The 13,316-nt window shown below is 45.1% G+C and overlaps 1 protein-coding gene across 3 annotated transcripts in view; it reads left to right on the top strand.

Moving 5' to 3' along the window:
* RFWD3 (ring finger and WD repeat domain 3) overlaps positions 1–7,625 on the top strand; it is a 51,833-nt gene extending 44,208 nt beyond the window's left edge. For all 3 annotated transcript variants that reach the window (XM_008257612.4, XM_008257611.4, XM_051847291.2), the window contains exons 11-13: positions 626–840; positions 2,630–2,841; positions 5,317–7,625. In XM_008257612.4, coding sequence (XP_008255834.2) covers positions 626–840; positions 2,630–2,841; positions 5,317–5,460 — 571 coding nt within the window. In that variant the 3' untranslated portion in view covers positions 5,461–7,625. The remainder of the gene's footprint in view (positions 1–625; positions 841–2,629; positions 2,842–5,316) is intronic.
* The last annotated feature ends 5,691 nt before the right edge of the window (positions 7,626–13,316 follow it).

The raw sequence follows: 13,316 nt of genomic DNA, 5'->3' as shown, positions 1-13,316 counted from the left end.
CTTCACACTAGTTAGATTTTCTAATTATGATCTTGCATCGATTAAATTTCCTAATCCTTTTTTTCCCTTTTTCTTAGTTTCTTTCTTTTTTTTTTTTTTTAAGATTTATTTATTTACTTGACAGGCATAGTTAGAGAAACTCTTCCATCCACTGGTTCACTCCTCAAATGGCCGCAGTTACTGGAGCTGAGCCAGTCCAAAGCCAGGAGCTTCTTCTGAGTTCTCCAGTGTGGGTGCAGTCTTGGGCTACCTTCTACTGCTTTTCCAGACCATCAGCAGGGAGCTGGATCAGAAATGGAGCAGCTGAGACTCGAATTGGCGTTCATATGAGATGGCGGCGCCATAGGCAGATGCTTAACCTACTGTGCCACAATGTTGGCCTGCCCCCCAACCCCTAGTTTCTTGTAGAGCTTCTGGACCTCCCCTGATATTATATGCAGAATATTATGTGTCTGCCTTTTCCTTTCTACAAAGAGTTGGTAGTTTTTGTCAGGTGCCAGGATAGTAACTCAAAAGTATTTACTCTTCTGTAGAGGTAGAAATGTAGTGTAGGGATCTTGGTTGTGGGATCTGGAGCCATCCGGGTATTGGAATGTGAGGCATAGTTTCCTTTCTTTTCTTTCAGATGCCCGCTGGTATCCCTGTCATATATACCTAAAGCTGCTTCGGCTGCCTTTCCGTATGGTGGAGTACTGGCTGGAACCTTGGAGAATGCTTCCTTCTGGGTGCTGAGACCAGGCTTTTCTCATTGGCCTCACGTGCTGCCCTTGGAGCAAGGGGGCTGTATAGACTTCCAGACAGAAAGTAGCACCCGGCACTGTCTTGTGACCTACAGGCCTGGTAAGTGTTGAGGTGTTCTCGTGGAACCTCTTACGGTTTATTTGGGAACAGACTGAGAGAGGAGAAGGAAGGAGGATTTGACCCTTCCCTTGGGGAGGTTGTGGTAAGTCCCTTCCAGGCTAACAGCTCCCATTGCACTTCTTGTCCTCTTGTAGCTCTTTCTCCTACAGCATGCCTCCCTGCTGCTTGTAAAATCTAGAACACATTCCAGTAGGTCTCCCTGGAAGTGAATTAGCCACTTTAGGAGCTTCTGCAACTTGAAACAGTAATGTAATGAGGAGGGCTACTCTTGGAACCATTGAGCTATCTTCAGATAAGTTTCTTGTTTGATGAGCGTCCCTCACTTCATCTAAGAGAAAGTCCCAGATGAAAGCAAGCATGTGGTACCCAGACTAGCTAGCTAATCCTCTTTATTTAGGGCCAACAGAGGTAAATAAGATAAGATGGATATAGCCATGGTTGAGTGTGTAGGCCTAGCCAGCTGAACAGTCTTCAGAACCAGGGCAGAACCCTTGACAGCAGACTGCTTGGATTCATAGGAGTTTCTGTAGCCTAAAAGGCATGAATCTAAATTTCTTATGAATCATACTGATATTCAATATTATAGTGTTTTTTTCCCTTCCTAATTTGGTCTTGCGGTCTCTTTCAGGAAATTGGCTGTAACTATAACGGCTGGGGCTGGTCCAGGCCAAAGATAGGAACAAGGAACTTCATCTTGATCTCCCAAGTGTGTGGCAGGGGTACCTGAGCCACCGTCTGCCACTTTACTAGGCTCATTAATAGGGAACTGGATTAGAAGCATAGCAGCCAGGACTCAAACCAGAGCTCTGGTGTGAAATGCTGGCATCACAGGCAGCAGCTTAGCTTATTGCACCACAACCCTGACCCCACCTTTGTGACTCTGGTCTGACCTGTGTCTATTCTATTCCTATCATTATAGCCACTGTCTAGGATAACCGTGGCCAAGAAAAAAGTTAGATTCAGGTGTTTGTTTTTCAAGTATAACACAGAGGAAGCAACTCAACAAAACACATGAAAAAACAAGTGGTTTATTACAAATTCTGGAGAGAAGAGAGCAGTGTGCCTCTCTGGGAGAAGGAGAGCCATCTGGGGAACATGTACTCTCCACCACTGATGGGAGAGAAAGAGCACCTGTGAGACTTGCTTTTATTAAGGCCCATGGGCACTTCTCCCTAAGCTTTACTGCCAGGGTGGCAATTGGGTAATTCAAAAAAAAACACTTTAAGAGGGGAACTTACCTGAGTCTGGTGTTAACTGTTAGATGTTACTGTAGTCAGCAGTTTACAGGTATGTTGGGTTTGGGGTAATAGGCTGAGGAATAATTGGGCTGTATTTCAAAACTACACAAGAAAATTTTAACTAGGCCCAGAACCTAAGATACATGCTTCCCTTTGTATAATGGAATGTGTTCACTTTATAATAACATACTGTGATAGAGGCCAGTAGGGTCCTAACTAGGAAAAAAGGGGGGGGGGGGCAAATTTTTAGTTAAAACTCTTAAGAAAGAAATCCCCTAGTAGAAATCTGGCTAGGTGTACTGATTTAATTGTAGACAAAACCTATTATAGAAAACTTGCTTCATCTTAGCCCAGGGTTCTAAATTTCATTTGTGCAATATTTTTTTCTTATTGCTGTGTTTGCTTTGTAGCTGTTCTTGGTGGTTTGTAGCCTTTTCACTCAATTACGTTGTAAGTGTCCGAGGTTCAGGAACTTACTTAAGTTCTTTTCTATCATCGCCATCTGCAGCATTGATTTCTCTGTCCCATAGATAAAAACCACAGTACCATGCGGAGTGTGCTGATGGAGATGTCCTATAGGCTGGATGATGCTGGAGAGCCAGTCTGCTCCTGCAATCCTGTACAAACATTCCATGGTGGACCCACTTGCAAACTGTTGACCAAAAATGCCATTTTCCAAAGTCCAGAGCATGATGGTAGCATCTTGGTGTGTACTGGGGATGAAGCATCAAATTCTGCTTTGGTGAGCCTGTTGTTTTTATTTTTGCTTAAAAAGTCACTGTTTTTATAGAAAATGTTGATGGGAAAATCTTGAATAATTTGTACAAATGTGTGTAAAGTAAAAAGCCAGAGTTACGTTCCATTTTCTCCTGTAGCTACATATGTATGTATGTGTGGTTGTGTGACTTATTCTTCACATGAGTTGTACTATACTTAACTACTCTATAGTTTGGGTTTCTTTTTCCCCATTTAACTTCCTATCTTAGATATCTTTTCATTTTAATATCTGTAGACTCACTTCATTCTTTTTAGCTGAGCCATAGTTCCATGGGCCATATTATTAATCTTTTCTCTTTTTTTTAAGGGGGGGAGGCTGGCATTGTGGCCTAGTGAGTAAAGCTACCACCTGTGGTGCCAGCAATCATTATGGATGCTGGTTTGAGGCCCAGTTACTCTACTACTTTTTTTTTTTTTTTTTTTTTTTTTTTTTTTTTTTTTTGACAGGCAGAGTGGACAGTGAGACAGAGAAAGGTCTTCCTTTGCCGTTGGTTCACCCTCCAATGGCCGCTGCAGCTGGCGCACTACGCTGATCCGATGGCAGGAGCCAGGTACTTCTCCTGGTCTCCCATGGGGTGCAGGGCCCAAGTACTTGGGTCATCCTCCACTGTACTCCCTGGCCACAGCAGAGAGCTGGCCTGGAAGAGGGGCAGCCAGGACAGAATCCGGCGCCCCAACCGGGACTAGAACCCGGTGTGCCGGCGCCGGCCAAGGCCCAGTTACTCTACTTTTAATCCAGCTCCCTGTTAATGCAACTGAGAAGGCAGTGGAGGATGGCCCAAGTCCCTGGGCCCTTGCCACCCATGTGGGAGACCCAGAAGAAGTTCCTGGCTCCTGCCTTTGGCCTGGCTTAGCCCTAGCTATTGCAGCCATTTGGGGAATGAACCAGTGGATGGAAGATCTCTCTGTCTCTCTTTCTCTGTCAATCTTTAAGTCTGCCTTTCAGATAAATAGATAAAAACACTATTAAGCAGCTGGCATTGTTAAGCCACCATCTATGATGCTGGCATCCCATATGTACATTGGTTTGAGTCTCCACTTCCAGTCCAGCTCCCTGCTAATGTGCCTGGGAAAGCACGAGTGTCTGGGCCCCTGCCCACCCACATGGTAGACCTGGATGAAGCTCCTGACTACTGATAGAAATCCGCTCCTTCTCTCTCTCTGTAACTCTGTCTTTCAAAGAAATAAATAAATTTTTTGGAGGGAAAAAAGGCACTACTGAAACTCCAGTAAAATAACTTACCCAAAGCATCAACTTCATCAACTCAGAATGAAGTCAGCAGATGAAAAGTTGATAGGCAATTTGGTGGTGGACGGACCAGCCTATCACCTGAACTTGTTGACTAGTCTTCTTAGCATCACTGTAAGTGGGTTAACCAGTAATATTGTGCCTGTTTAAGATAATTTGAAGCACACAGTGCCTCCTGTAAGGTATACTTGAACCTAAGTTTAATCAAGGCTGATAACAACATTGTCCAGAATACTAGCCACTTGAAATGTGGTTAGTATGAGTGAAGAACTTTGTTTTAGTTAAATATAAACATGGCTAGTTGCCACTGTTTTAAGAGTGCCATCCTGAGACTGTTGTTAACCTTCACTGACTGGAATTGTAGGGAATTGAGCCACAAGTTGAATGATAGCACAGAAAGCAAACAAGCCCAGGTTGTGGGCATTCTGTAAGACAGCTGACCCAGCTTCTGCAAGGTGGGGGCAGGGGGAAATCGGAGATTGGATCTGCTCTGGATTTAAAAGAAATAGCTACCAAATGTAATGTGGACCTGATAGAAACAAACAGGATGTAAAAAAAAACTCCCCGGGAAGTTTATGTACCAGGTTTTAGATAATAGTATATTCATTTTGTTGGACATGATGGCATTGAGGTGTTAGAGATGCATACTTAAGTAAATAAGGGTAAAATGGCTGAAGCTGGTAGAATAAAAAAAATAGGGTTGATAAAACAGATATAGTAAAAATGTAATGTTGAATCTAGGTGATGAGTAGCTCATTGTACTATTCTGTCTACTTTTTTAAGTGCTTTTAAATGTTTTTAGTAATATTAAAAGTTATTAGAAAGGAGAAGGAAGCACAGTTAAAAGGTATGTTCCCTGAGGACTGTAACAGGGGCTTTGTCTTACTGATCCTTTGTCACTAGAAATGACGGCCCTAGAAGACTTCCTGGTACAATAATTGAAGAAATGAGTACCAGGCTTGGTTTTCAAACTCATTTCAAAGTTGGAATAACTGCTGATTATCCTAGGTGAAGCTATACTTGTACCATGTAAGGTATGCTGGCTTTTGTGATACCTTGTGAAGGTTAGGAACAGTTTGTTTGCTCCCCAGGCATGGCTCTCTCAGTAGCTCTTTCAGAGTTGTTTGATGATTAAGAGAGCAAATCCCCAACCTGAACTGACTACTAACCTTTGTCTTTGCTTTTCTTTAGCTGTGGGATGCCAGCAATGGCTCAAAGTTACAGGACCTGCAGACTGATCATCCTGTCTTGGACATCTGCCCATTTGAGGTGAACCATAATAGCTACCTGGCCACCTTGACAGAGAAGATGGTCCACCTCTATAGGTGGGAGTGACCATGGTTTTGAGCTTTCAGATCTACTGATGGTTCATGTTAAATGCTTTTTGCTAGCACCTAGCAGCCTTGAGTAATATTCCTGTTTATTGCTTGTGGACAACTTTTGGGATCATGGTTCTTTTGGATTAATATGATTCTGGGACTCCAGGTCACTTAGACACTACAGATTGTGTATCTGCTATATCCCTTAAAAGAGTAAGTACTGGTGGTCCATCTTCATTTTCTATTTCTTGAGTTACGAGCCTTCTTGAGTCTTTTTTGGGAATCTGTCTTTATTTCCTGTCTTTCTGTTGGACCTGAGAATATCCTCTCAGCAGTCTTCTAAGATAGGCGTGTTCACCAAGCGTTTTCCAGGGGATATGACACCCCACTTGAATGGTCTTTTCACTGGGTTAATTGCTTTGAGAGTCCTGCATTGTTTGCTGCTTGGATGCAGCATGGATGTAGAAGAGTCCTTCTCCAGTTAAACACAAGAGGGCACTGTGGAACCTTGTGTGTGATTTAATTTATTTCTCAGCCTAATGGCTGACCTTTTGGTACCTTGGTCTCATCTCCACAGAAATGTGTGGTAGAACACATCTGGCATGCTTTGTGGCAACAGTAGTTACGTTTGAGGCACACGGTGCTGGAATGTCAGCAAGCCCAGTGATGAAGGCAACTGATGAGTGTTAGAATCTTTGCTAATGCTGAGTACATTAAACTCATTGCATATTTTGAGATCTAAAGACAAAAGACCAGTTGTTTGAGCAATAGGGAAGGCTTGTATATTTAGCTATTTTAGGATCTCAGGGTTAGTTTTATCCAATTCAAAGCTTTAAAGACTACTGCTTTCCTCTCTCACTAGGAAAAAATGAATGATATGTCAAAGCTCTTATTTTAGTCTCACCTAAGATTGAGAGCAAAGGACTAAGAGCTCACAGGAGAGAAGCTACACTCAAACCATTTTTGAGGATAGAACGGCTTGTTTTTTACCATTTTGAGAGTTCCTATCTCAATAAAGCCAATCCCTCAGAGTAAGGGACTGTTCTTGAGCATGTTTTTAGTTCCCAGGTAAAAGCTTTCCTCTCTGAAATTGATGTTTGACTCTTAAGTTCCTCTGATTTTCCTCCATAATGTTTTGTAAAAGTGTAGGTAATAAAAGGTTATTCTCAGGAAGAGAGTGGTGGCTGGAGACCCACATGGTGGCAGGGAGATGCTCACCAGCTGTCGTTCCTCTCCTGCACTGGCCAGCACTGAGCGCTGGTCTCTCCACTGGAGGCTCAGTTTCTGTTTGCCTCAGGCTCCTCTGCTGAACCACCGTCTTCAAGGGGTGGCAGGTCACTGCCCTGTTCTTTGATGCAGGATGTTTTTTCTTACATGATTGTCAGAGAGATGCTACTTTTATTATAAAACAATTCTGAGCTATCAACTGTCTGGAAGGTTGCCAGGATTTTTCTCATTGTTGTGGATTTCCCCAGAGTTCCATATTCTAGTTACTAACCTTTTTAATGGCCTCCTTCTATTTGAGAACATCTTTATAAAAGCCACCTTCTGGAGTCTGGGCAAAACTCCCCTTTCTTGGTGGAGATGTTCCTTATGATATGTTGATTAAGAGTGGCTCCCTGGGCCCGACACTTCAGTAGAAAGTCATCTGATTTCAGCAGACTGGCAGAGAGGATGCGAGTGGTCAGCCTCTGACTGCCTTTCTCTTTGGGGTAGGTTAGGATTTGACTTGCTTTGAAGTCTACTCAACTGATACTCATTGGTTTCCCCTAAGAGTAGGAACTAAGGGATTTGTTACTAGGGAGGTTGGGTGAATCTCAAGGTTTGCCTGACCTTGCATTCCTACAATATGCTTGGATGTTTTGGAAGCGAATTGACGTGACTATGACTGATTTCTCCATGGGAAATGGGGGACCACCCTACTTGCAGGAAGCTGTACCTGACTAGCTCTAGTCCACTGAGCACTACCAGGGTCTCTGTCTACCATGTTCCCTTACCTCTGTCTACCTCTGGTGGTTTTCCCATTAGAGGGTTTGGAGTTAAGCTGATTTAAAATGTCTTTTGTATGTTTTGTGCCTGCTTTGAAAATGGGGCAATAGATTGTTGTTCATATTCTGTTTTAATGTTTGTATTTTCTGCTTTAGTGTTAATAAGAAAATAAAGAGTTTGCCATGTGTAATATCTCCTAGTGTCTTGTCTCTTTGACTACTATAGCCAGGAACAGGTCATCTGCCTCTTGGCAGAGGGATGTAACCCCAGCCTGGTGTAGATTTTTCTATTGTATGCATACTATATCTGAGTTACCCAGGATAGCTAGTATCTGGTTGTGAAGTAAACATCTTATTGAAAACAATAGAGGTGGTTAATATTTCAGCTGTGGGGCCAGTGCTGTGGCATAGCAGGTAAAGCCGCTGCCTGCAGTGCCAGCATCCCATATGGGCACCAGTTCTAGTCCCAGCTGCTCCACTTCCGATCCAGCTCTCTGCTACAGCCTGGGAAAACAGTGGAAGATAGCTCAAGTGCTTGGGCCCCTGCACCCATATGAGAGACCTGGAAGAAGCTCCTGGTCCCTGGCTTCAGATCAGCGTTGCGGCCATCTGAGGAGTGAACCAGCAGATGGAAGACGACACACACACACCCTCCGCCGCTGCCTTTCCTTCTCTCTCTCTGCCTCTACTCTCTGTGTAACTTTCAAATAAATAAATCTTAAAAAAAAAAAAAAAAAGACACTTCAGCTGTAATGCAACTATTTTGCTGTTGCTAGCGAGAAACTGTTTGCCTGTTGATAGTCTCCCTCTATCCCCATACTGATCCTAGGTTTCTATCCTCAGATCCAAGAATCTACATTTCCCAGACTCCTCTGCCTACTGGCTTCCTGATAGTTTCTTTGAATCCAGGAGGTTGTAATATGGGAGGAGAACTTTTTCTTCTTTATTTCTTTTAGTTATTGGCAGCACTTCTGGCAGTAGCAGCAGCAGTGGACAAGGCTGCTTGCCTTACCTACTAAGAAGCACGCAGTTTAACAGCTATAATCACAAAGTCCTCAAGGATGGAGGAGCAGGGAGCTGAGGGCAGTCACCCCCAGTAAATCATTGTCCCTCGCTCAGCTTCTAGATATGAGCCAGTTTTCAGATCCAGATTACGCTGGTGAAGTGGTGACCAACAGCCTAGGTAGAATGACCCTGAAAGACCATGCAAATATATACCAACATAGTGGTTCCCTCAGTCCCTCTTCAAAGACTCATGACCATTGACTTGGGTAACTATACACTGGAAAAAGAAATGAGCAAACAACTATTGGGTCTAGGTTCTGAGTTGACATTGATAATAAGAGGCCAAAGCATCATCATAGCCTTCTATCTAACTGGAGACAGTTCATTAAAATAGAGCTCTGGCTAAAGTATGGCTCAGTGAGCCCACTGAATGCTTGGACCGCCTAGTGGTTTCTACAGTCTCCCAATACATAACTGAAAATGATCAATCAATAATAGGCCTTTAGGAAAAGAACTATCGTGTCAGGAAAGGCCAACTAGAAACCTCTTAAACTGTTCCCTGAGATACTAAATTTTAAAATAATGTCTTATTAGGAGGATGGAGGATAGTGAAGATAAGAGCTGTCTTGAAATTTGTAGCCCTGGGGCCTCCAGGGCTGTGGTGCAGCAGTCGCATTCCTTATGAGCACTGCCAGTTCATGTCCTGGCTGTTCCATTTCGATCCAGCTTCCTGCTAATGTGCCTGAGAAAGCAGCAGATGACGCAAGTGACAGTCCTTGCTGCCCATGTGAGACCTGGATGAAATTCCAAGCTCCAGGCTTCGCCCTGGTCCATCCCCAGCTATTGCAGCCATTTGAGGAGTGAGCCACTGAATGGAAGATGAATCTCTTGCTATCTTTCCCCTTCTTCCCCCCCCCTTTTCTTTTTCTCTCACACCCCTGTAATTCTGCCTTTCAAATAAATCACTCTAAAAGGGGGGGAATAAAAAAGCATGGCCCTAAAAATGGTGGTCGGGGGGACCGGCACTGTGGCATAGCAAGTAAAGCCACCATCTGCAGTGCCGGCATCCCATATGGATGCCAGTTCAAGTCCCAGCTGCTCCACTTCCATCCAGCAGATGGAAGATCTGCCTTTGTCACTCTGCCTTTCAAATGAATGAATGAACCTTTAAAAATAGAGATTCCTAAAATTTCTTGATAAGCCCACCAGAAAGCTACACTGAGCAGACAGTAGACAAAATGACAGCCGGTTGACACGAGCCAGTCTTCAGCCATGCCAGACTTGACATGCTGGGCCTACGAACAGAGCAGTCATCCGCGGTAGCAGAAGTGGAGGCTACACGTGAGCCCAATAACACGGACTCCCTCCCACTCACTAAAGCGCTGACTTTGAATACCAGTGTGTCAGCACCAGGGACTAATCCTGTCTCAGGTGTACACCCTTTCTCAAGAAGACCAAGCAGCCACATGGTGGCAAATCACAGGGCCCCTGAGCCGGCGCCGTGGCTCAATAGGCTAATCCTCCACCTTGCGGCGCCGGCACACCGGGTTCTAGTCCCGGTTGGGGCGCCGGATTCTGTTCCGGTTGCCCCTCTTCCAGGCCAGCTCTCTGCTATGGCCAGGGAGTGCAGTGGAGGATGGCCCAGGTGCTTGGGCCCTGCACCCCATGGGAGACCAGGAAAAGCACCTGGCTCCTGGCTCCTGCCAGGATCAGCGCGGTGCGCCGGCTGCAGCGGCGGCCATTGGAGGGTGAACCAACGGCAAAGGAAGACCTTTCTCTCTCTGTCTCTCTCTCTCACTGTCCACTCTGCCTGTCAAAAAAAAAAAAAAAAAAAAAAAAAAAAAATCACAGGGCCCCTTCCTTCTACAAAGACCAGCACTTCCTCCTCCAAGGATAGTCTGCATGTTATGGATGTGGGTTTGCCTTTCAGGGCCTCTGCCTGTGGAATAACTGATGGAGGCCCAGATTGCCACACAGCATAATTGATCGATAGCTTAACAGTGGAGGGAGTGCAGAAAACTACCGCACCGTTCAGGAGGAGCCAGCTAATGGAATCCTAGTTGTGACCCTCAAAAGGTACAGCTGAAGCACTAAGCAGTGGTTTGAAAGCAGAGGTGTTATTCTTCAGGATGCGATGTTAAAGTGTCCTCTGTATTGTGCTGTGTCCATAGTGGGAAGAATACATGGAACTAATCTAGGAACTAATGTGGAAAAACAGCTATGTCTGTTAATCCCAGGACCCACATGGCTGTGCTTCCCAATCCTGCATTCTGGACCCTGCATGGTTCTGGGTCCAAGTGGCACAAAAGGGCTTACTGAAATACAAGTTATAGCTGCCACTAGGGACCTGTAGGCTTGCTATTCCCAGTGATCATAGATGATAAGTCATCATATTGTCAAGTCATAAACCCTGATAAGACATAGGACGTTTCACATAGTGGGAGGAAGAAATGTCTAGGTAGTCCACTTCAGGGTCTGCTGGTGCTCTGCTCTTTTCTAGTTGAACAGACATGTACACTGAGGATGGTATGGTGACCAGGAGTTTAGACCACTGCCAACTCCGGGGTGAAGGTCTGGGTCGCATCGCCTGGTAAGCCACCACAGCTTTGGGGATGCTGGCTGAGGATAAGAGTGGATAAGAGTGGAGGAAGCACAGGGTGAATATTCAGCTCTGAGACAATTAGAGTGATGAATGCTAGTTTATCCCACTGATCTCCCTCTCCAGTTTTTCCCCTAGATAGAGAGGCCCATGGGAACTACGGAGAAATAAGTCTGAAAGATAGAGGACATGAAAATATGCCTCCGACCTCCAGTTGTGGGGAGGAGTGTTACTGACCAGTGTCTCAACTCTGTGTTCTGAAATCCATCACTCTGTTCACTCTGAAGCCATTCTCCCCAGAGTTGCTCTCAGCCAATGAGCATAGCAGAGATGCTGAAGTGGACCCATCAGGCTTTAATCCCTGCATGGTTCGTCCTACCTGGTGATTTCTTTTCCGAGGACCTAGAATAACTCAACAGCAGGTAATGGTGGAGAAGCTAATGGAAGCCAGACTAGATTGGTTCCCCCAACTACAGTGCTACCCCCAAAGGAGGCACTCAGAAAATAACTGCTGAGTGAATATGAAAATGACATGTTGACAAAGGGTTCATTTTCTCCAGGGAAATTTTGCAACTGTTGACACTTTGGGAAATATACAAAAGGATAAGAAAAATTCAAAATCGATAGTATGGTCTTTAATACTACATTTTTAGCAATGGATAGATTGCTAAAAAAAAAAAACCCAAAGCGAGGCTGGCACTGTGGTGTAGCAGGTAAAGCCACTGCCTGCAGTGCGAACATCCCATATAGGTGCTGGTTCGAGTCCAAGCTGCTCCACTTCCAATCCAGCTCTCTGCTATGGCCTGGGAAGGCAGAAGATGGCCCAAGTCCTCGGGTCCCTGTACCGGCATGGGAGACCTGGAAGAAGCTTCTAGCTCCTGGCTTCAGATTGCCCAGCCCTGGCCATTGTGGCCACATGGGGAGTGAACCAGCAGATGGAAGACCTCTCTCTCTCTCTCTCTTTCTCTCTTTCTCTCTCTTTCGAATAAATAAATAAATCTTTAAAAAAAAAAAAAAGGAAAAACAGTTTTAGGGTAAAAGTGTTAGAACTGCATGGGTCAATGTTCCTTCTTGACCTTAAAGTCTTGCCTATGGCAAAGGTCAGGGAGACCATCAATGCATTCATGCCCTAGAGCAACAGTTGCCAAAGATCAGCAGGGTCAGCGCTGGGCTGACAGGAAAGCATATTCCTGACACCATAATCGGAACTGTTTGTAAGTCACTCCAGCTGAGTCCGCTGCACGGTCAAGTCTGGGAGAATATTCCTGTACTTTAGAAGCTGCCATAGTTACCAAATGGGAAAGACGGTTGAGGAGTGTGGGGGTGGGGACGGGGGTCTCAATCCAGTCACCTCTTTTCTCTGCTGGCTGAACAGTGCAACTAGAACGGGCTTCAGGGAAAGGTGAATCTGCTGCTGCTTGGCAGCGTAGCCGGCAGCTTGAGTAGTGCGGTCAGTAGGTCGTCACTGATGCCCTCTGTGTCCAGCCTCGTGCTGGCCACTGTAAGGTCAGCTGTGTGGTAGCCAAAGGCCCAACCTCTGCTAGCTCCTGCTTGGGAAGTAATTTTTTCATACTCGTGTTGAAACCCTCCAAGGGTTTCCCTTTGCATTTAGATTTAATACAATTGTTTTCTATCCATCTGTTCTTTGTTGCTTTATTCCCACTCTTTGCCTTCTTTTAGATTAATCAAGTGCTTTTCAATTCTAGTGTCTTCAGTGTTTTTCTCTTTGTACATATACATTCATGTACAGGATTACTGTTTTAGTGTTTGCCATATATTCTTGGACTTAAAAATTATAAATGCCTCCTTAATTAAGTAGTATGGAAATACTATTTTTTCCTTTCACATATGTTATAAACCCCTCATTATTATATTTAAAACTATCAGTGTTAGCCGGCGCCGTGGCTCAATAGGCTAATCCTCCACCTTGCGGCGCCGGCACACCGGGTTCTAGTCCCGGTTGGGGCGCCGGATTCTGTCCCGGTTGCCCCTCTTCCAGGCCAGCTCTCTGCTATGGCCAGGGAGTGCAGTGGAGGATGGCCCAGGTGCTTGGGCCCTGCACCCCATGGGAGACCAGGAAAAGCACCTGGCTCCTGGCTCCTGCCAGGATCAGCGGGGTGCGCCGGCTGCAGCGGCGGCCATTGGAGGGTGAACCAGCGGCAAAGGAAGACCTTTCTCTCTCTGTCTCTCTCTCTCACTGTCCACTCTGCCTGTCAAAAAAAAAAAAAAAAAAAAAAAAAAAAAAAAAAACTATCAGTGTTGGGACTGGCATTGTGGCAC

Source organism: Oryctolagus cuniculus, chromosome 18 (genome assembly GCF_964237555.1).
Source record: "Oryctolagus cuniculus chromosome 18, mOryCun1.1, whole genome shotgun sequence".
NCBI lineage: Eukaryota > Metazoa > Chordata > Mammalia > Lagomorpha > Leporidae > Oryctolagus > Oryctolagus cuniculus.
Note: the sequence above shows the minus strand (reverse complement) of the source record. Positions and strands in the feature narration are given on the sequence as shown.